At 42.9% G+C, this 24,686-nt stretch overlaps 1 protein-coding gene across 1 annotated transcript; it reads left to right on the top strand.

Moving 5' to 3' along the window:
- Positions 1-20,653: 20,653 nt before the first annotated feature.
- Positions 20,654-23,164, top strand: LOC311121556 (uncharacterized protein; the record flags this gene model as incomplete). The annotated part of the gene is made up of 4 exons (XM_084196029.1): positions 20,654-20,659; positions 21,354-21,551; positions 21,639-21,747; positions 21,987-23,164. 4 exons carry the CDS (start codon positions 20,654-20,656, stop codon positions 22,928-22,930), a joined length of 1,257 nt encoding a protein of 418 aa, XP_084052155.1. The 3' UTR covers positions 22,931-23,164.
- Between the last annotated feature and the right edge of the window lie 1,522 nt (positions 23,165-24,686).

Here is a 24,686-nt window from a genome sequence, read left to right as displayed (position 1 = left end):
TTCGTCAGTGGACACCTACCGACAGGACACTGTGTATATGTTCAGGGTAGATTAAATGACGTGTCTTAAGGGTCCTCCCGAGTGGCGCAGTGGTCTAAGACACTGCCTCGCAGCTGCGTTGCTACAGATGCTGGTTCGATCCCTGTCTGTGTCGCAGCCAGCCACGACCGGGAGACCCATGAGGTGATGCACAATTGGCCCAGTGTCGTCCAGGTTAGGGGAGGGTTTGGCCAGCCGGAATGTCCTTGTCCCCATCACACTGTTACGTACGAAAGTTACGTTCCCAGTGGTTACCAGAAACTGCATTTTATGAGGCTCTCAACGTACTTTCTGACGTTTAGCAACATTATGAGGTTGACTTAAAAATACACATATTTAACGGTTTAAAATTCCCCACATTTATACGTCCTGAAAAGACTTGGGACATAAGCGGACACCACAGCTACGTAGAAGGAACGTTTCACAATAACGTTATCATGACTTATGTAGGGACTAAAATAACTTTGGTGACATCCTGGAACGTAATTTTGTTAGCTGGGAAAGCGCACTCTAGAAACGTATTCCAGTTTCTGCCTTCCAGCTGTAATGGAAACCTTTGACAGTGAGTGTCCGTGTGGAAACTACCTGCTCCTCCCCTCTGAAGCATAGGTTACTGTATCCTACTGACAACGTTACAAGCATGATTCAGAAATTAGGGAGATGTGTTTAATTTGAGAAGAATGGATTAACTTTTTCAATGCTAGTTAAGGATACTATAGTCACCACGTTTCACATTGGATTTATTAACGACAAAAAGGTAAGACCTGTTTTTAATTCTAGTGCTGCACTGCACTGCACAAACAAGGTTGTTAGCTAGCTAGCTAACATCTGCTCTGTTCCAACGTTAAACCAACTCTGAAGTTCAAAGACATTCAAAGTACCTCCATAAAAGCCGCTCCTCCGTAGGTATAATTCTGTGGGCCTAATTCAGATAATGCAGGTCATAACACGATGCCCAGCTCTTCAATGCAAGCATCCTCTATCCTCTAACGAGCTCTCCACACACGCAAAATGTCGCACCTTACACTGTGATTGGCAGCACAGTGTGCTCTGAATGATTTTCTTATACAGATACTCTGTGGTGTGCTAGTGTATTTATTCTCCCACTTGGATGTCACTTCCACAAGCTTTAAATTGAGGGCCAGGTTGTCAGGATGGGTAATGTACTGTACACATTAATTACAAGTACTCCTAAAGATACACTTCATTTTAACTAGCCAAATCCTGTGTAACAACTAGTAATTACATTGTACTTGGCTAACATTACATGTACAATGCTTTGAAATAGTGTCTTATTCTTCATCTGGGATTTGGATTTGTAAAATGTATTATAAAATGTATTTAATATATGTCTGATCAGGCTCAGGTAGCATCAGGTTTGTATTTTCATGCTGATCAAAGCTCTAATCAAATCCAGACATTTATAAGTGTTATAATGCTTTTGAATGACACTTCCGGTTTTGGCGGAAAATACTGGGTTACCCTGGAGAAGAGTGATTTATTCTCGGGATGGAACATTTGTAAAACACCGGGGAAATATTAAACCCTGATGCGCAAACTTGTTGATTCACAAGACACCAACTAAGTAACTTACATATACGGTATCTTCATTAAGCCTAATGGAATTTCATGTCCATGATGGGAAGTTTGTTGTAGTGACTCAGTAAGGCTAATTGTAAAAGTAACCCTCTAAAGTGCCATGTTTGTACAGTTTATTATGTGGAGGAAACATTTAGGCAGCCAGGACCATACACCAGGACCGCTCCGTAGGCCGCACTGTAGGCCTAGCTCTTACTGCAGTCCAGTGCCATGGACATCTTTGAAGTTTGGCCTCTAGTAATTTAGGAGGGCAACTTTATGAAGGCCTGGTCTTATCGTACAAGGCTCTACAGACATATAAAATAAAGACAGGCTATTTTTATTGTTCATATTATTTGCGTTGATGATGTATTGAAGTCAAGTGGTTCAACATTCAAATGTAGTTGGATGGACCACACAGGACTGCTTGGAAAACGCGACGGTCGGTGGAACACTTGCGCCACCAAGTGGACAATTGCTTCAGTTCCCTTGTGGCATCAACGCTACCAGAGATATGTGATATAAGATCAAATGTTATGTCAATATTATTATCTCTAAATTGATTCCCCCACCCGTATTTCATATATTATTATTCCGATTTAGCTGTTAATCTGGATTTAATTCATAAACACTTTCTGTCATTTCCGATTGGAGGTCAAATGACCACGTGACTTCCGATTTTACCAATTTGTTACTTTGTAACAGTCAAAAGTGGTTATTCCCAACGTTGATCAACTCCCAATCTATGCCAAGATTTTCTTTAAATCATTATCTTTGATATTTGGCGGACAGTTTACAGAGCTACATTTTGTGTAAACGTCATCGAATATGACGTGTCCGAGAACGGCACCTTCCTCCCGAAAGCATTGCGGTATCGCTTCTCGGCCTTTTGGCTAAGATCAAGATCAAGTGCAGTACCAAGGCGATCCTAAAGGTGGAGCGATGTCGTTATCGTCCACGTCACAGTCGGCAGCCGCCGGACTGAAGAAAACGCTGCGTTTTCATTGGACTGGAAAAGAAAAGTTGATGGAAATAGTTATTTTTGGACCTCTACGGCTGACAGCAGACGATGTGCACTGTCTGCAACAAAACACACCGGAGAAGTTTTATGATGTGTCGTTCTACACCATCACCAGGCTGGAGGAGGTGAGAGGGCTCTTCCGAGCGAACTCGACAGCACCCGCCCTCAGTAGCTTTCAAGTTGAGTCCCTGTGCAGGCACAATCTGAGGGTGCTAACGGTGCACATGTTCAACCCCTGGGTCACTGAAGAAACGCTAGTGTGCTACCTCAGCCGGTATGTGACCATCTTGCCAGGAGTGAGAGACATTAAGGACGCCCTAGGCATCTGGACAGGGAAGAGGCAGTTTTGCGTGCTGCTAAAGGAAGACGAGAGCGGCCATGATGGCTACCTCCATCCTCCCGCGTCTTTTTCTATCGGTGCAGACAGGGGTTACCTCATGTATGCTGGGCAGCCTCGTTTTTGCAGGAAGTGCAGCACGTACGGGCACCTCGCTGATGCCTGCACCCAGACAAGGTGCAGAAACTGTGGGGCCCTCGGCCATGTAATGAGGGATTGCACAGTGCCTAAGCGCTGCAGTCTGTGCAGCTCAGAGGAGCACCTGTTCCGTCACTGCCCAAAGGCAGCCCCCTCCTACGCCAGAGCGGTGAGCGGGAAAAGACCAGATGAGGGAAAAGTTATAGAGCTACGCGCTATTGAGGAGGTCGTGAAGGAGCTAGTGATGGAGAGAGAACGGCGAGAGTCTGAGGAGAGCGGGAGTGAGGCGCCATCATCACCTCATGAGGAGAGCGGAGCGGGGGACAGGAGCTGGAGCAAGCAAATGGAGGAGGCTACGGGAGAGCCCACCACGCCCTCTGCTCCGGAGAGCTGGACCACGGTGGGAGAGAGGAGGAAGTGCTCTGTCAAGAGGAAGCAGATGAGCCCTGTTTCCCCATTCATCCGCATGGAGGCGACGGAGGAGTCCGCCCTGGGGGGGAATCGCTTCAGTTGTTTTGCAAGCGGGGAGTCTGAGGAGAAAAGCGTGGGAAACCCGGGCAGCGCAGAGGAGACTCTGCTTTCCCTGTCAGGCGCGAGCTCTACCGACAGCAGCGGTCTGGCACCCAGCGGTGTTCCAGCACCCACACTGACTGAGGAGGAAAGGGTTTTCCCGACCCCTATCTTTGTGGACAGTCCTCCCCCTGGGGACCACCGTTTCCCAGACAGGCCTCCTAACGAGGAACTGGACTTAAAGTGAGTCTGGAAATTCATGTCATATTTAGATAGTTTGTCCGCTTCCCTCCTTTCCCCATGTCGTCCCTTTTTAACATAGCTAGCATAAACGCTAGAGGGCTTAGGAACCCCGTTAAAAGGGCGACTGTTTTTTCCCATTTGTCTTCCATTTGCTTCTCTGTGTGTTTTTTACAAGAAGTACATTTATAAGATCAAAATGATGTGGAGAGATTTACGAGGGAATGGGTTCAGGGAGAGTCAAGGTGGAGTGTCGGCGGGGTGCATTCTACAGGGGTTGGTATTCTATGTGGAAATAGGGATTTAAAAATAGTGGGAAGTTTTTCGGCAGTACACGGGAGGGTTTTAATAGTAAATATTGATTGGAGGGGCAAATGTATTCGGCTAATTAATGTATATGCACCATCGACACCCAAGGAAAGGAGGGAAATGCTGAACAACCTAGACGCTATTTTTATGACAAACAGACAGGTTATTATGGGGAGAGATTTTAATGTATCATATGACCGGGGTAATCTGGGCGGGCATTTTGTAAAAAATCTAATAGAGAAATATAATTTGGTGGATACTTATAGAGTGGCGCATGCAAATGATCCCGGTTTCACCTGGGGAAACAGCAGGGGCGCGAGGACCCGCATAGATTATGTGTTTGTTCCGCGTGGACTCGGTGTGTCCTCTGCACGCGTCACTCCGGTTTTTTATTCTGACCACAGTTGCCTGTCTGTGACAGTAGAATTAAAAACAATTGAATTTGGAAAAGGATATTGGAAAATTAATAATTGTATTTTACATGACAAAACATTTGAGACTAGATTTAGGTATTTTTTCCAGGGCTGTGTAACCATGAAATCCTTTTATTCTACTGTCATAGACTGGTGGGAGAGCACAAAATTACAAATCAAGATTTTTATTCAGAATTATAGCAGAGATAAAGCACGTAATGAATACAAAGATTTTTATAAGTTGCAGAACGAACTAGAAGATCTGCACATCCAAGGTAATTTGAATGGTGGTGGTTTAGATAAAGACACATTGTGTAACCTGCAGAAAAAGCAGCAGGCCTTTTTTGAAAAGAAAGCTCGAGATTTCATGTTTAAAAGTCAACAAGATAAATGGGATAATGATGAGAAGTGCTCTGCATGCTTGGCCAAAACTAGCTCCTAAGGAGAGTGCAGACTTAAGAAAATTTGTAGACTTTCTACGTAGTTGTGAATTCACTATTGCTCACAATGAGAGTCTAAAGGTTCTTAATGATGATATTGAGAATCAAAAACTAGCTGCCAAACTACCCGACTGGTTAAGTAGCAGATGGAACCGAAGGGCCACACAATACCAACTGGAACACAGAAGGTTCCCAAGCTTTAACTATTTTGTGACATTCCTGTCGATGGAAGCTAATATTGCGTGCAACCCTATAACATCCTACAACGCATTACGACAAAGTGAACCTGATAAAGCAAAGATCAAGAACCAAACTGTAGGTGCCAAGATCTTCACAACTAACATCAGTGAGAGAAACATAGTCACATGTGTGTTATGTAAGAAATTAGGACACAGTTTACACAAGTGCTTCAAATTCATTGAATGGACAGTCGCCGAACGAGTCAAGTTCATACAGAATGAAAGACTGTGCTTCGGATGTTTAAGTCCTGGCCATCAATCCAAGAGCTGCAGTAGCCGGATGGTCTGTGACACCTGCTCAAAACGTCATCCCACATGCCTACACGAAGATCGCTCAAAACAAGAACCAAAAGGGGAAACATCTAAAGACATAAGTTATGGCAAGGAAAGAAAGCTACTGTCAACAGAAGAGGTTATCAAGGAAACCACATCCAACAGAGTTGTCCAAGATGGCAATACTACACAGACTTCAGCGATAGTACCTGTTTATGTGTCAACGCAAAGTGATTCAAGTAAGTAAGTTCTTGTCTATGCTCTGCTAGATTCACAAAGTGATTATTCCTTCATTCTTGAGGAAGTAGCAAACATTCTAGATACGAACACAGAACAAGTGAAGCTGAAACTATCTACAATGTCGTCAAAAAGGACAATTTGTACCCTGTAAAAGACTCAAATGCCTACAAATAAGAGGTCTATTCTCCTCTAAGAAGATCACAGTGCCAACAACGTACACTCGTGAATTTATCCCTGCCAATCGGACACACATTCCAACTTCAGAGACCGCTAAAGCATGGCCTCATTTGGAGCATCTTGCAGAACACATTGCACCGCCAAAGGAATGTGAAATTGGTCTGCTAATCGGATACAATTGCCCACAAGCGCTAATGCCCAGAGAAGTCGTGTGTGGAAAAGAAAACGAACCCTTTGCTCAGAGAACTGATCTAGGTTGGAGCATAGTGAGTTATGGTGACCCACAAGAGCACTACAGTGATGCAATTGGAGTAAGTCACCGCATCATTGTAAGGAAAGTGACACCTGAACCCAAACCAACAATCAAGCTCAAAGGTGAAGTTCACTATGTTTGCAAGACTCAGATCAAGGAAATGATCAGTCGAAATGATGTAATTAAGGTACTAGAATCTGATTTCAGTGAAAGAGTTGAAGAAGATGCAACCGTCTCTCAGGAAGATCTCCACTTCTTGACTAAGCTGAGAGATGAAATCAAACACAAACAAGATGGTCATTATGAAATGCCCTTACCTTTCAAACAAGACAGGCCAAATCTACCCAATAATAAGTCATGTTCTGTTCAGCGTCTAAGAGGCTTGGAACGAAGGCTCAAGAGAGACCAGAAATACTGCTCAGACTACATGATCTTCATGAAAGATATCATTGCTCGTGGTGATGCTGAGAAGGTTCCCGAAAAGGAACTCAACAATCATCCAGCCTGGTATATTCCCCACCACGGGGTATACCACCCTCAAAAGCCTGGGAAGATACGCGTCGTCTTCGATTGCTCAGCAAGATTCCAAGACACGTCATTGAATGACCACCTTCTTACTGGGCCAGAGCTCACAAATACCTTGGTGGGAGTTCTCTGCAGGTTTCGCAAGGGCCCAATTGCTATTATGTGTGATGTGGAGCGAATGTTCCATCAGTTCCATGTAAGACCGGAAGACCAAGACTACCTGAGGTTCTTATGGTGGGAGAATGGTGACCTGATGTCTCCGCCATCAACTTTCCGGATGAAAGTCCATCTGTTTGGGGCAGCCTCCTCACCCGGCTGTGCCAATTTTGGTCTCAAACATCTAGCCGCTAAAGGTCAGGATGAATTTAATCAAACCGCTGTTAAATTCATCCAAAGGAATTTTTCTGTTGACGATGGACTGGTGAGTGTAACGTCTGATGCTGAGGCAATTCAACTCATCAAGGAAGCAAGAGGTATTTGCAGCACAGGCAAGCTAAGACTACATAAGTTCGTCTCCAACAGCAAGCATGTATTGAAATCAATACCAAATGAAGAGTGCGCTGAAAGTGTCAAAAACCTTGATATGGCTTTGGGAGAGCCACTCATGGAAAGAGCTCTCGGAGTGCAATGGTGCGTGTCCTCTGATGACTTTCAGCTCAGAGTTACAGTCAAGGAACACCCGTTGACCAGAAGAGGAGTGCTATCAACAGTAGCTTCCATCTACGACCCATTGGGGTTTGTAGCCCCATTCATTCTCCTAGGAAAGCAGATATTGCAACAACTGTGTCGAGACAAGGCCGGTTGGGATGAACCGCTCTCAGAGGAGCTCAAGACACAGTGGGAATCTTGGCTACAAGATCTATAAAACTTGTCTAATGTAAGGATCAGAAGGTGCTATATTCCAGCAAACTTCATAGATGTCAAACAGTACGAGCTTCACCACTTCTCAGATGCCAGCGTCACAGGCTATGGGGAGTGTACTTATCTCAGAACAATCAACACCAATGGGGATGTCCATTGTTCGTTAGTCATGGGGAAAGCATGTGTTGCCCCCACCAAAGTGACCACAATACCACGCCTTGAGTTATCTGCAGCAGTGGTAGCAGCAAGGACAAGTGTTGTGCTCAGAAAGGAGCTCGAAATAGATGGTCTTCAAGAACATTTTTGGACAGACTCAAAGGTTGTCCTTGGATATATAAACAATGATGCAAGACGATTCCACGTCTTTGTGGCTAACATAATCCAAAGAATCAAGTCCACTACAGATTCAAAGCAATGGAGATTAGCAAGAGTAGCACAGGTGTACCCTAGCACTGATGGAAGAGTCATTAAGGTAAAACTGTTAATTAGTGACTCAACCTTAGATAACCAGGGAAAATGCACTACAAAGCCAGTCTATCTTGACAGGTCTGTATACAAGACAGTTTTACTGCTTGAAGCAGAATGAATGCTATGGTTATTTTGTGAGGTGAAATCCCAGAGGATGTGATTTGGTGGGAGTTTAACTGCCATAAATGTTATTCATGTCATTATTAATGTTATTCATGTCATTATTAATAGGTTTTACATAATATCATTATTATTTGTACAACTTGTATTTTGAATATTGATTTTGCTTGTATTTATGTGATAGGAACTATCTGTACATTCTATGTTGTGTTGGGACGCTTTTAGTGGTGACAAGTTCCAGACATCGCGGTAAAGTAGCGGCGGTAAAGTTTAGTACTCAAAGATAAGTTAAATTAACGACGTGTTTATTTACAAGTATTCTTGTTTCTAAGTGGACCCATTTCCCTCTCAGTTGTGTGCAGCCAGGGAGGTATGTTCATTATGTTAATTATTTGTCGCGCATATTTTTGTGCAAGGTTTCTGTAACGTGAACGACAACTTGTGTTTTGTGCATGTGTTGAAATGTATGTAAACAGTTCGACGGTGGATTGATGACGGTGGAGAATTTAGTAGAAGAATAAATCCATCAGTAACCAGAACAGCGGCGTCGTGTATTTCCTGGAGGGAGTGATACTACGTTTATTTAAATGGACAATTCTGATGGGGGGCACTTACCCCACGACTTTAAAAAACGCCCCTTTCCAAAAAAAACAACATTTAATTAAATAACTCAAAAACTGTAGCAATTTATTTCCCTTTATAGTTTATTAGCCTAAGCATGACCTTCATCCACATAATTCCCCCCCCCCAAATGTTGCTTATTTGTGTCAGCAATTAGACATTGTTCTTAGGGGGGGCGAGTTACCCCCTAGTACCCTACCGCCAGTCTCCTCTAGGTACATAGGATGGCTACTTCCCCACCAGAACCCTGGCCTGATGCGAACGTGAGTAGATTACGTTGAAAACAAAGGTCGGCCTTCTTGGAGACAGTCTCTACCTCTTATACCTCAGCGGTCAGGTGGGCACCATTCTTCAGATAAAGAAAAAAGAGCTAAAACTGTGCTGTAAAGACAATAGCTGTTGTGTCCGTTTCAAATGTATTACTACAGTTATGTAATAGCACGTTTCAACTTTCTAATTTAGAAAGAACATTTCATAACATGCTAGGTTACAAATAAGTCAAGGTATTATCAAGTTTGGTAAAGGTTTTAGCTATGTGTTATTTTTGTGTCCAACCGATTCACATAGCTAACTAGAGACTTTGGGTTTGTCTGCGTGATTGAATGTACATCATTTCGTCAAGATATTTTAATAAATAGTTAATTTATTTGAGATTTCTGAGTTCGTTTACATCAACGGACTTCACTGCAGACAGTGCGGATGCATTAGAGAGAGAAGTTGACGGTTGCACTACTATTTTGAGGCTGCCTGAATGTAATGTCCAGCAGTTTTCTAGATGTGTTGTAATCTAGGGTTGGAACCGGTTCAGGGAACAGAACCGAAAAATAACGTTAAAAAGAACCGGAAACTAAAGTGTTCTATACTTTTCAGGAACAGCAGTTATTTTAAAAGCATGTAATCCAGGTATTAACCTTATTTTACTTTCCGGGGATTTTTTCTCAGTCCCACAAAAATCGCAACAAAGCTCACTCTAGAAACATATTCCAGTTTCTGCCTGCCAGCTGGAATGGAAATCTTTGCCAGTGGGTGTGCGTGTGGAAACGACCTGCTCCTCCCCTCTGAAGCATAGGTTACCGAGGAAATATTAAACCCTGATGCGTATACCAGTTGATTCACAAGACACCAACTAAGTAACTTACATACACGGTATCTTCATTAGGCCTAATGGCATTTCATGTCCATGATATGAAGTTTGTTGTAGTGACTCAGTAAGGCTAATTGTAAAAGTAACCCTCTAAAGTGCCATGTTTGTACAGTTTATTATGTGGAGGAAACATTTAGGCAGCCAGGACCATACACCAGGACCGCTCCGTAGGCCGCACTGTAGGCCTAGCTCTTACTGCAGTCCAGTGCCATGGACATCTTTGAAGTTTGGCCTCTAGTAATTTAGGAGGGCAACTTTATGAAGGCCTCCTCACCGTGGTCTTATCGTACAAGGCTCTACAGACATGTAAAATAAAAACAGGCTATTTTTATTGTTCATATTATTTGCGTTGATGATGTATTGAAGTCGAGTGGTTCAACATTCAAATGCGACGGTCAGTGGAACACTTGCGCCACCAAGTGGACAATTGCTCAGTTCCCTTGTGGCATCAACGCTACCAGAGATATTTGATATAAGATCAAATGTTATGTCAATATTATTATCTCTAAATTGATTCCCCCACCCGTATTTCATATATTATTATTCAGATTTAGCTGTTAATCTGGATTTAATATATATAAACGCTTTCTGTCATTTCCGATTGGAGGGCAGATGACCACGTGACTTCCGAACCTACCAATTTGTTACTTTGTAACAGTCAAAAGTGGTTATTCCCAACGTTGATCAACTCCCAATCTATGCCAAGGTTTTTTTAAAGCATTGTCTTTTCTATTCATCACTGTACCATTTACACCCTGTATCCTGTGCATGTGACGAATAAACATTGATTTGATTAGATGATTAACGCACCATTCACATCAGCTATCATAGTCAATATAACAGTGACTGACTTCACCATCACTTTCTAGCCATCATTGACATTGAGATGAAGATGGTCAAACGTGAAAATATAAAATACATCGTGATCCTAATGGAATATAACAAAGCAATTCTGTTGTCTTTGCCTGATTTATCTTTACAATGACAGGGGGTGCACCGTTCCTGGAGGTACTGCAATACCAGGTCGATGCGTGGAGTGGACGGGGCAAGCCCCTATTCCATCTTCCTGTTCCAAAAATCAATTTAATATATGGTCCCCAGATAGCGGACGTATCAGATATTAAACTGATAAGAACAGATTTTTTTATTTTGGAAAAGTTTTTATTGTACATTTCCTTTAAAACAGCTCACATTTGAAATACATTTACACACATAAAAACGGCACCAAGTGCATAAAAACCAGCATTACATTACAATTAAATTAAAAAAGGTACATGTTGTTTATTTAAAACAATAAAACAATCCTACATAAAATACCCATTCTTGTAAAGCCGATTACTAAAAGCCATTTAAAATGTGCATAAATGATTTAACAAAGTAAAAACAATTTTAAGACATAAAAAGCCTGTCAAAAAGTCACTTTGTCAAAAAGCTGTCTTCGGTCCTTTGTACAAAAACGGGGTGAGTCCTTATCAAAAAAGACTCCTCTTGCTCTTCCTGAAAAGACTCCGTACCCGTCCGTCGGGGCCCAGAGGAGACTCCTCCCCTAGGCGCATCGCCCTAGGCGCCGCAGCGCTGTCAGGCCGTGGCCAACGGGACCTTGGGTGTTGTGGGGGACCCTTCGCCTGGGGTCGAGGCCCCCTGTCGTTCGTACCACCCCAGGGCTTCCGTGGCTACCAAAGCCACTGCCTGGGGGGTGGTCTCTACCTGTTTTCCTACCAGCAGGTTGCGGGAGGACCACAGTGCATCCTTCAGACACGTGAGGGTGGGCCAGAGTTTTGTGAAGGCCTTTGGTGGTATAGGCCTTCGGCCCACCCCATACAGCACGAGCTGGGGCGTTAGGTCCTCCCCTGCTGGCAGGCGTGGGGAGATCAGGGGGCCTGCTTCCTTCCACAGGTCCTGTGCGGCTCTGCACTCCCAGAGCAAGTGCCTCACCGACTCCTCCTGGCCGCAGCCAGGTCGGGGGCACGCGGATGTCCTCGCCATGCCCCGGGAGTGCATAACGGCCCTGACCGGGAGGATCTCATGGGCGACCATCCAGGACAGGTCACGGTGCCAATTCAGCAGAGCAGGATGGGCCACGTTGCGCCAAACCGTTGAGGGCTCACCTATAGCAAGCCCGCGCACTGGACACACCGGTTCCCGTTCCTGCACAAGAGAGAGAAGAGAGCGGTGTTTAGTTAAAACTGTGACAGGCTTTTTTTTTCAGTTTAAAATGTCTTAACTTTTGTAGCTGTATATAGTGTGTGGGGAGCAGGAAAGAGACTGGAGCTCGCAGGTCGACTGGGATCAACCTCAGAGACCTGAGGTAAGACACCAGCCAGAACCATGCGAGGGCCTGGGTCTTGTTGCTGACCGGGGAGGTGGCAAGAGTAAGATGTAACGCTGTATAGCGGCTGCCCAGGAACAAGTAGAGGTCAGGCAAGCCTTTCCCATCCTTGAACCTGGGCCTCTTCACCACCTCCCTCCTCAGCCTCTCCCACTTGCTTCCCCACAGGAAATAAAATAACATCCGGTCCAGAGCTAAAAGAGTTGTTCGTGGGGGGATAAAAACAGAACTGATTAATAAAAGGACAGGTAAAATCACAGCCTTGATGATTAAAACCTTGCCCTCAAAAGTCAGTCGTCTCAATCCCCAAAAACCCAGTCTCTGTCTTACAGTCCCTAAAATCCCGGTCCAATTGCCACTACCTCCTCCCTCCCTGTCAAATTTTACCCCCAGAACCCTTATGTCCGTCATTTTAACTGTCAGTGGTAGTCTGGTCAAGTCTGAGTCTGCCCACGGTCCAAACAATTGGGCCTCTGTCTTATCTCTGTTCAGTCTCGCCCCAGAGGCTCGTCCGTACCAGTCAGTCCTGTCCAGGGTCCTATCAACAGATAAAAGGTTGGTGCATAAAATGTTGACGTCGTCCATGTAAAAAACGCACTTGGCGGTCATCCCCCCACTCCCCGGGATACCCACCCCACTGATCCGTTGGTCCCTTCTCAAGACCTGTGCCAGTGGTTCGATGCAAGCCACAAACAGGAGGGGAGATAACGGACATCCCTGACGGACGCCGCAGTGTACTCCCACTGCTCTTGACAAATGCCCATTTACAAGGATTCTGCTGGTGATGTCCCCATACAGCAATCCCACCCAAGCTAAAAACCTTTCAGGGAACCCCATTTTTTTGCAGTACCTTGAAGAGGTACTGGTGCGAGACCCAATCAAAAGCTTTCTCAAAATCTACATTTAGGACTATAAGCCGCATGTTTCTGTCTCTCGCGTAACAGATGGCATCTCTGATCAGTACTAGGCTGTCCGTGATCTTCCTTCCCGGAATGGCACAGGCTTGGTCCGGGTGGATCACCTCCCCTAAAACAGAAGACATTCTGAGGGTTAAAACCTTGGTAAAAAGTTTACAATCAAAATTTTAAAGGGTAATCGGTCTCCAGTTTTTCAGGTCAGTCCTGTCATTTTTCTTATGTCAAAGGGTCACGATTCCTACTCTAAAACTGTCAGGTAGTCTGTCAAGTTGTTCGAAGTCAGTAAAAACAGTCAGAAGTTTGTCGGCTAAAACATCCCAAAAGGTCAGATAAAACTCCAAAGGCAGGCCGTCCTCCCCCGGTGATTTACCCCTCTTAAAATGTCTTAGTCCTTTGTCAAGTTCGGTCATTGTCAGGTTTTTTATTAGGTCCTGATAAGAACATATTTTTTTCTTTTGGAAAAGTTTTTATTGTACATTTCCTTTTTAAAACAGCTCACATTGTTTTATTCATTTGCACACATAAAAACGGCATCAAGTGCATAAAAACCAGCATTACATTTCATTTACATTTAAAAAGGTACAAGTTGTTTATTTAAAACAATAAAACAATCATGCATAAAAGTACCTTTTCCTGTAAAAGCCAATCTATAAAAGCCATTTAAAATGTACATAAATGATTTAACAAAGTAAAACATTTTTAAGACATGGAAAGCCTGTCAAAAGTCTCTTTGTTAAAAAGCAGTCGTCGGTCCTTTGTACAAGAACGGGGTGAGTCCTTATCAAAAAAGCCTCCTCCTGCTCTTCCTGAATCAACTCCGTACCCATCCGTCGGGGCCCAGAGGAGACTCCTCCCCTAGGCGCATCGCCCTAGGCTCCGCAGTGCTGTCAGGCCATGGCCGCCGGGACCTCAGGTGTTGTGGGGGACCCTTCGCCTGGGGTCGAGGCCCCCTGTCGTTCGTACATTACATTTACATTTAAGTCATTTAGCAGACGCTCTTATCCAGAGCGACTTACAGTTAGTGAATACATATTTTTTTATACTGGCCCCCGTGGGAATCGAACCCACAACCCTGGCATTGCAAACGCCATGCTCTATCAACTGAGCTACATCCCTGCCGGCCATTCCCTCCCCTACCCTGGACGACGCTGGGCCAATTGTGCGCCGCCCATGAGTCTCCCGGTCGCGGCCGGCTGCGACAGAGCCTGGATTCGAACTAGGATCTCTAGTGGCACAGCTGCCTTAGACCACTGCGCCACTCAGGAGTACCCCCAGAGGGCTTCGTACCACCCCAGGGCTTCCGTGGCTACCAAAGCCACTGCTTGGGGGGTGGTCTCTACCTGTTTTCCTACCAGCAGGTTACGGGAGGACCACAGTTCGTCCTTCAGACACCTGATAAGAACAGATTTTTTTTTGTGGAAAAATCATGTTTATTTTCATTTCACATTCAAATACAAGTACAAATTCAGTGCATAACGTTGTACATAACATGGATTTACAAAAACAGTACCTTAACCGTATCAAAATAGCAAAACTCCTAAAAAAAAGTGCTGTTCTGAGGAACCTGACCAGCTAAAAGGCCTACATTCAAGAGATGCATGTAAACAATTGCCTCTAACAATCTCCCAAAACTGATCTTTAAAAGGAATAAAAACAATTATAGAAATAAAAACATACACATATACCATAGGGAACTCTGAATACACCTCAGTGTTTATCGAATATTTACAAAGGCTTGCCCTACATTTCAATTTAAATAACAGAACACAGATATACATAAGCCTATAACCCTTTCCATCTGTACTTCACTTGATTTTAGCCAAAAGGCCGAGAAGCGATACAGCAATGCTCTCGGAAGGAAGGTGCCCTTCTCGGACACGTCAAATTCGATGACGGTTACACAAAACGTAGCTCTGTAAACTGTCCGCCAAATAAAGAAAATGCTTTTAAAAAATCTTGGCATAGATTGAGACTTGATCAACGTTGGGAATAACCACTTTTGACTGTTACAAAGTAACAAATTGGTAGGTTCGTAAGTCACATGGTCATATACCCTCCAATCGGAAATAACAGAAAGCGTTTATAAATTAAATCCAGATTAACAGCTAAATCGGAATAATAATATATGAAATATGAGTGGGGGAATCAATTTAGAGATAACAATATTGACATAACATTTGATCTTATATCAAATATCTCTGGTAGCATTGATGCCACAAGAGAACTGAAGCAATTGTCCATTAGGTGGCGCAAGTATTCTCCCGACGTCGCATTTTCCAAGCAGTCCTGTGTGGTCCATCCAACTACATTTGAATGTTGAACCACTTGACTTCAATACATCATCAACGCAAATAATATGAACAATAAAAATAGCCTGTTTTTATTTTACATGTCTGTAGAGCCTTGTACGATAAGACCAGGGTGAGGAGGCCTTCATAAAGTTGCCGTCCTAAATTACTTAGAGGCCAAACTTCAAAGATGTCCATGGCACTGGACTGCAGTAAGAGCTAGGCCTACAGTGCGGCCTATGGAGCGGTCCTGGTGTATGGTCCTGGCTGCCTAAATGTTTCCTCCACATAATAAACTGTACAAACATGGCACTTTTGAGGTTTACTTTTACAATTAGCCTTACTGAGTCACTACAACAAAATTCCTATCATGGACATGAAATGCCATTAGGCCTAATGAAGATACCGTATGTAAGTTACTTAGTTGGTGTCTTGTGAATCAACTGGTATGCGCATCAGGGTTTAATATTTCCTCGGTATTATACAAATGTTCCATCCCGAGAATAAATCACTCTTCTCCTGGGTAACCCGGTATTTTTCGCCAAAAAAGGAAGTGTCATTCAAAAGCATTATAACGCTTATAAATGTCTGGATTTGATTAGAACTTTGATCAGCATGAAAATACAAACCTGATGCTACCTGAGCCTGATCAGACATATATTAAATACATTTTATAATACATTTTACAAATCCAAATCCCAGATGAAGAATAAGACACTATTTCAAAGCATAGTACATGTAATGTTAGCCAAGTACAATGTAATTACTAGTTGTTACACAGGATTTAGCTAGTTAAAATGAAGTGTATCTTTAGGAGTACTTGTAATTAATGTGTACTGTACATTACCCATCCTGACAACCTGGCCCTCAATTTAAAGCTTGTGGAAGTGACATCCAAGTGGGAGAATAAATACACTAGCACACCACAGAGTATCTGTATAAGAAAATCATTCAGAGCACACTGTGCTGCCAATCACAGTGTAAGGTGCGACATTTTGCGGGTGTGGAGAGCTCTTAGAGGATAGAGAAAGCTTGCATTGAAGAGCTGGGCATCGTGTTATGACCTGCATTATCTGAATTAGGCCCACAGAATTATACCTACAGAGGAGCGGCTTCTATGGAGGAACTTTGAATGTCTTTGAACTTCAGAGTTGGTTTAACGTTGGACCAGAGCAGATGTTAGCTAGCTAGCTAACAACCTTGTTTGTGCAGTGCAGTGTAGCACTAGAATTAAAAACAGGTCTTAACTTTTTGTCGTTAATAAATCCAATGTGAAACGTGGTGACTATAGTATCCTTAACTAGCATTGAAAAAGTTCATCCATTCTTCTCAAATTAAACATATCTCCCTAATTTCTGAATCATGCTTGTAACGTTGTCAGTAGGATACAGTAACCTATGCTTCAGAGGGGAGGAGCAGGTAGTTTCCACACGCACACCCACTGGCAAAGGTTTCCATTCCAGCTGGAAGGCAGAAACTGGAATATGTTTCTAGAGTGACCTTTCCCAGCTAACAAAATTACGTTCCAGGACGTGACCAAAGTTATTTTAGTCCCTACATAAGTCATGATAACGTTATTGTGAAACGTTCCTTCTACGTAGCTGTGGTGTCCGCTGACAAAACTTATGTCCCAAGTCTTTTCAGGACGTAGAAATGTGGGGGATTTTAAACCGTTAAATATTAGTATTTTTAAGTCAACCTCTTAACGTTGCTAAACGTCAGAAAGTACGTTGAGAGCACTATAAAATGCAGTTTCTGGTAACCACTGGGAACGTAACTTTCGTCAGTGGGTACCTATAGTACCAATAAGGCACGTAACAGTGTGATGGGGACAAGGACATTCCGGCTGGCCAAACCCTCCCCTAACCCGGCCAATTGTGCATCACCTCATGGGTCTCCCGGTCGTGGCTGGCTGCGACACAGACAGGTATCGAACCAGCATCTGTAGCAATGCAGCTGCGATGCAGTGTCTTAGACCACTGCGCCACTCGGGAGGACCCTTAAGACACGTCATTTAATCTACCCTGAACATATACACAGTGCCCTGTCGGTAGGTGTCCACTGACGAAATATGCAAAATGCCTGAAAATAAGTTATTTTTTTACTTAAACTGTATCACAATAGATTCGTGAACAAAATCACAGCAAAAAGCACACAAAATAACAAGTCAGTAAAAACATGAACACTGCACTCCAATCAAGAACTGTAAAACTGCTTAAAGCTAAAAGTGAATAACTATGTTATGTTTATTCAGGTGCTGCTGCTCCACCCTCATCCACGGTCTCTTCCTCGACCCGCTCCTGGAAGTCAAAATAACACAAACTGGTCATTATTTTCCTTAAACAAAGATTCAAAATGATCAAAATGCCTGTTTAACGTCGACTCCCTACTACATTCCTTTTTTACTAGCACAATCATTTAGCTATATTGACCGACTGGATTAAAGTGAAGTAAAAAGGCCATTATCCTCTATGGCCTACATAACTTGGTTCAGAGCAGTCCTGAACTCTGTACGGATCATCTCCAGTTCCACCATTATCCACTTTGGCCTCCATAACTTGGTTCAGAGCAGTCCTGAACTCTGTACGGATCATCTCCAGTTCCACCATTATCCTCTATGGCCTCCATAACTTGGTTCAGAGCAGTCCTGAACTCTGTACGGATCATCTCCAGTTCCACCATTATCCTCTATGGCCTCCATAACTTGGTTCAGAGCAGTCCTGAACTCTGTACGGATCATCTCCAATTTCACCATTATCCTCTATGGCCTCCATAACTTGGTTCAGAGCAGTCCTGAACTCTGTACGGATCATCTCCAGTTTCACCATTATCCTCTATGGCCTCCATAACTTGGTTCAGAGCAGTCCTGAACTCTGTACGGATCATCTCCAGTTCCACGATTATCCTCTATGGCCTCCATAACTTGGTTCAGAGCAGTCCTGAACTCTGTACGGATCATCTCCAGTTCCACCATTATCCTCTATGGCCTCCATAACTTGGTTCAGAGCAGTCCTGAACTCTGTACGGATCATCTCCAGTTCCACCATTATCCTCTATGGCCTCCATAACTTGGTTCAGAGCAGTCCTGAACTCTGTACGGATCATCTCCAGTTTCACCATTATCCTCTATGGCCTCCATAACTTGGTTCAGAGCAGTCCTGAACTCTGTACGGATCATCTCCAGTTTCACCATTATCCTCTATGGCCTCCATAACTTGGTTCAGAGCAGTCCTGAACTCTGTACGGATCATCTCCAGTTTCACCATTATCCTCATCTCCACTGCTTGAAGATCTGCAAAATAATAAGAATCAACAGTTTTGCTGCAAGTAGTGTGACAATACAAGCCATGAGTACCAGGCAGGGCATGTATCAAGGCTATGTGAAATACCGCGATCAAAATATCCACCCTTCATATATATTAGTAGTATTGATAACCATGCATCTGCTGACAGCCAAACAATTTGGAATTGATGTTGACAATACAAGAGAAGCAACATGTTGTAACATATAGGCACATATAACTTGTGTGTGAAACATTGTATTGTATTCTTATGATTGGTAGGGGGTTATTATGTCTGAGTGAATGGGCTGCTTCTACTTTAACATCATGCTGTGTGACTTGTCTTTCTGTCGCCCTATGCGTTTTACATAAAGTCTCCTACATGGAGTGTCTGCTTCTCTGTCTGCTTCTCTGTCTGCTTATCGGTCAGGCCATCTGCTTCTCCGTCGGCTTCTCCGTCGGCTTCTCTGTCTGCTTCTCTGTCTGCTTCTCTGTCGGCTTCTCTGTCTGCTTATAGGTCAGGCCATCTGCTTCTCCGTCGGCTTCTCTGTCTGCTTCTCTGTCTGCTTATCGGTCAGGTCATCTGCTTCTCTGTCTGCTTATCGGTCAGGCCGTCTGCTTCTCTGTCTGCTTCTCTGTCAGGTCGTCTGCTTCTCTGTCGGCTTATCTGTCAGACCGTCTGCTTCTCTGTCAGCTTATCGGAACTACAGAGTTGGTTTAACGTTGGAACGAGCTAATGTTAGCTAGCTAGCTAACAACCTTGTTTGTAAAGTGCAGTGCAGCACTATAATTAAAAACAGGTCGTACCTTTTTGTCGTTAATAAATCCAATGTGAAACGTGGTGACTATAGTATCCTTAACTAGCATTGAAAAAGTTCATCCATTCTTCTCAAATTAAACATATCTCCCTAATTTCTGAATCATGCTTGTAACGTTGTCAGTAGGATACAGTAACCTATGCTTCAGAGGAGAGGAGCAGGTAGTTTCCACACGCACACCCACTGGCAAGGATTTCCATTCCAGCTGGCAGGCAGAAACTGGAATACGTTTCTAGAGTGAGCTTTGTTGCGATTTTTGTGGGACTGGAGAAAAATACCCGGAAAGGAAAATAAGCATGGAGATGATTCCATGCTTTTAAAATAACTGTGCTGTTCCTAAAAAGTATAGATCTTTCCCTGAACCGGTTCCAATCCTAGAGAAATTATGTGGGCTAATAAACTATAAAGGGAAATAAATTGCTACAGTTTACACTTTTTTTTTAGTAATTAAATGAAATGTTGTAATCTGATCTCGGAATGCACGGACCGTTAGTAGTGGGGGAACAGGAAGTTCAGGGCAGGCGGCTATGGAGGACTAAAAGTGCCACAATTAAATAAATAAATACACCATTAAATAATTACTTAAATGTGTCATTAATTAATTAAAATTAGAATTAAATACATAAATGTGTAATTAAATGTATCATTAATTAATTCAAATACCGATTCATTTTATGTAAAATACATATATAATTATTTCACTATTTACATTTACATTTCATGATCCTGCATTTCAGTGATTCATGAATTACTTAAAACTGTCAAACTGACCCATCAAAGTCAGTGGGCGGGGCTAACGCGAATCTAGTCTGATCCATTGCTTTGGTCTGAAGTAGAGTAGGCCCAGCGTCTCAACATTGGGGCTAGCAGGACCGAGTCTTCTCTTGATTTTTAGCCGTTGCTTAGGAACGCTTAGCTAGTAGCACATCATTATGGAGTTCACCCAGTCCCTTTCACATCTGCCACCAATACGACTTAACGACGTAGAACGACTTGCTGACAAGTGGTCCCTTACTTCAAGATCGAAGCTTGATAAAGGCTACAAGTTCTTCGTTGAAGGTTACCTGTTTGATTATGAAGGTACGTGTTTATCTTTATTTAGCTTAAATTAGCCCTATGCTAGCGAAGGTTATGAGCTGACGAGTTTCTGTTTTGCAGCCTCTTTTTAATATTACTGCTGTTTGTATCGACCGTAAGATAAGAGTCAGTAATGTATTAATGGCTAATGCTGCGCCCTTTCTCCCAATCACTGTATTGAAACAGTCTCAAGTGTAGTTAACGGTGAGGTGACAGTGAGAGGGCGATGTTACAGGTCCATGAAGAAAAATGAGGAGGCTCATCGGCTTCAGGTTTCTCAGATAAACAGTTCTCTAACATTATGATAAGATAGGTTAAGATAGATACGTTTTATTTTTGTTGTGTTTTGCTGCGGTTGCAGATTTAATAAGAATGATTCCACAAAGTTCCACTGTGGATCAGTTTGTTTCTCAGTCTGAGCTCTGATTTTGTATCATTAAACTTAATACACAACGAAATTCTTACAAACCGATGTGGGTTGTTGACGGCAATAAAGACTGGGAAAGATTCTGTGATAACTCAAAATGTTCAAATTTTCGATAAGTGTTGGCACTACTTGTCAAAGGTTTCAGAACAGCCAATTTTTCTTAATTAAAAAAAGAAATTGGGTTTTGAAAATTGTGTACAGTAGTTTATAATGAAACGCAGAAAAAATGTTTTGTAAGTACAGCACTAATTGTTATGTCTCTATGAACAGGTTACACTAGACTCTGCAGAGGTTCCTGTGGTACTCAATCACATGTCATGTTCCTGCTCTGCTGGGAAAGCACTATGTAATCACATAGTAGCACTTCTTTTTCAAAGTGCTCACTATGTTACCATGGGCTTTAAGACAGTGCCATTGCCTCTGTCATGCACCAGCGCACTGCAGACCTGGCACCGGCCTAGGACACAGGTCAGACATTATTTGTTACACTGATGCAGAACTTTGCAGTTTGTATTGACTTTTGACAATGTATTGTTCATCATTATTATATCACAGGGAATTGTACCAGAGGCCACCAATGATATGGCGGTGTGTAAACCAGCGGCTAAGAAAAAAACAAGTGTCAGAGCTGGTGTGAAGTGCACACTGTACCGAGCCTATGATGGTGAGTCTGAATGAGCCCCCGCCTGTACTAGAGCACAAAGACTTTAGTGCATTTCTAAAATAATACAAACATAAAAGTGATTATTATTTGTTACTTTTTATATAGACTTTCAGTGGATATTTTTTTATTTGTATTAGAAGCATGTACGAGACTGGATGAGTGTGGTTGTCTTTTTTAGTGAAAAAGATAAGGTGGCATTTAATGAAATCTAAACTTGAGATATCTCACTTTCATGCCAGGGCCTATTCCGGATCCTCACGTCATGGCCAGTGCTGAGAAACTGAAAGACATCCGTCCACAACCAGGGATTTGCAAATTGCTGCACGGGCTTGAGGGCCTTAATTTGGTGGACTCTAAATTTGGCCCTGTGCCATTTGGGTCTGTGCTTTCTTACCAGTGCCCTCTAGAATTAAGTAGAGATATTATTAAACACCCTGGTGCCAGTGAGTTTCCTCAGTTGCCTATTGAAGGTTACAACTTTAAATTTCCCATTGATTTTGAGCCCAACTACATACAACAATGTCATTTGGACAGCCTGATTGTGTCAGAGGAGATGTCTGCTGCTATTGAAGCAGAAACAAGAATGCAGTCAGAATGCCAGCTGTGGAGCCAGGTACGCAAACCCCGACTGACAGCCAGCAGATTCCGTGAAATATGCCATGTTCGTGGGGAGTTGTCTGCCAAGGCTTTGGCAACCCGCATTCTGAGAGGAACTCCTCAGACAGCTGCTATGAGAAGAGGGTTGGATCTGGAACCTGAGATACTGAGGCAATATTCTGATTTTTGTGATGTCTCTCTGAAACAATGCGGGGTCATCATCCACCCTGATTCACCTCACCTTGCAGCCAGCCCGGATGCTAAAGTCTTCTGCCCAACAGAAGCACCACCATTTGGTCTTGCTGAGGTTAAGAGTTGCGATGTTGAAAATGTTACCCAAGTTAAACACCTGATCACAGTTAAAGGCCAGGCCTGCCTTAAGAAGAGCCACAAATACTACTATCAGGTTCAAGGCCAACTCGCCTTAAGCGGACTTCAGTGGTGTGACTTCATTACAGATACCCGCACTGACTTCACAGTTGAGAGAATCTTTAGGGATGAGGAGATTATCCACTCAATGCGACAGAAGCTTGATCATTTCTATTATAACATCTACATGGATGTCTTCTTAAGTTATAAAACATAAGGCAGAATTTTATGTGTAAATAGTGTTAAGGTAAATGTGGAAGGTGAACCTTTGACATTTTTTTCTTTAACTGCAAATTAACTTGTCATATACTGTATATCTCCTATGTACTGAAACACACATTTTGAAAAGGATTGTGATGTAAATGTCGACATGTTTTTCTTTAACTGCAAATGAACTTAATTGTGTTATATACTGTATATCTATGTATTGAAATACAAATTTTGAAAAGGATTGCGATGTTGTAAATGCTCTTACCAAAATCAAAAAGGATTGGAAGCAGTTGCATGCAAACATATATTTAATAGTTCCATCAGTGCCATGACACATAAGCACATAACATGGTTAATAGTTGGATATTTTTACAATATATCACATTAGGTTCATTAATAGCTATGAAAAAGAACCTGGTAAAGGTAGCTAGTCCATGTTAAAATGATGCGGCTAACTGTGGACAGGCTGACCTCAAAGATGGTAGACAAGGTTTTCTCCTGAAGCCCAGCTGCAACACGACACAGAAACATAAATAGTTCATCAATAAGTGGAAGTTTTCGGTGAGGGCTAGGTGTCACATGTGCCGTTTGCTGTGCCTTAGACCAGTATACAAGCCGTGAAGCAGAGGGATAAACAGAATCCCAAAACACAGTGAAGACCTCCTTTGAGCTGAATCGTGTGTAGTAGCGATAGTCCTCATCTGTGACACAAAAATTTAAAAGGAGTGGATGCTGCTTCTTAACTGTCAGGTGCTGGATCTCAATTTCTAGGGACAACACTTGCAGCTCCAACTCTCGAATTCTTTGAGTAGCACTGTCCAGTTTACCTTAAGGGGAAGAAAAAGCATACATGTTGGTAGGTTAGTTATTACTCATCTATCCCATCCCATTTTCAATAAATAAAACTGAAGAAGCTTCTAAGATGGATGAGGTTTAAAACGCCAAGTCTTTTCACAGAGAGACCAGTTACTCCAAATCGTAGTATAAAATAGTATTTTTACTTAACTGCCATATACTTTTACTTTTTTTGCCAAACAGATACATGGTTACTCTTATTTGTAATACTAACCAGGAGAAGGACGGCAGGCATAGTCGTGATCGTTTGTCACTGCAGGCAAAGCACCCTCTGTGCTGTCAGGCATCTCATGATCAGAATCATCCAGGACAGCAACACCAAGACGCTTTCTTGCTCGCTGGTAAACTGACTCCCGAGCTTGTGAGCCGCCTCCTATATGTGTGAAATTAACCATATGCTTGTCATGATACATTTTGGTAATCACTTTTCAGTCCCTAAAATGACAAAATGTAGCAGCTATATTGCATCAGGATTAAATTATTAAACATTTTGTACAAGTAATATATTATTGGATTACAGTAGTATTACGTTTAACGCTGTCTACCTATCCTTACCCCAATCATTCCAGTGGAATCTAGACGGCACTGATCCCTGTTTAATACGGATCCGTCCACTGGCCGATGTGTATCTATCCTCAGGGGGAAAGTGCTGACTGCAAACAAAGGTGCTCCCACGAAGAATCTTAAAACTTGGTCCCTCATCTCTCCTGATCGCCCTCACCCAACGGGCACGTATTTCTCCATCAACAGGGAAATCGTGAAAACTCAGATACGGGAATTTCTGTTTGTTGTTCGAACAAAATGGTACACTGCAATAGCATCTTCTCGAAGATTGTGCCATGCTTCGGTGTTGGATGGGATACTGTTGCGATTCAGACACCGGGAGAAAAGAAACAGCTAAATTAACA

The sequence above is a fragment of the Coregonus lavaretus genome (genome assembly GCF_964263955.1).
Source record: "Coregonus lavaretus genome assembly, contig: HAP1_SCAFFOLD_90, whole genome shotgun sequence".
Taxonomy (NCBI): Eukaryota; Metazoa; Chordata; class Actinopteri; order Salmoniformes; family Salmonidae; genus Coregonus; species Coregonus lavaretus.
This window is presented reverse-complemented; position numbering and strand designations above follow the sequence as displayed.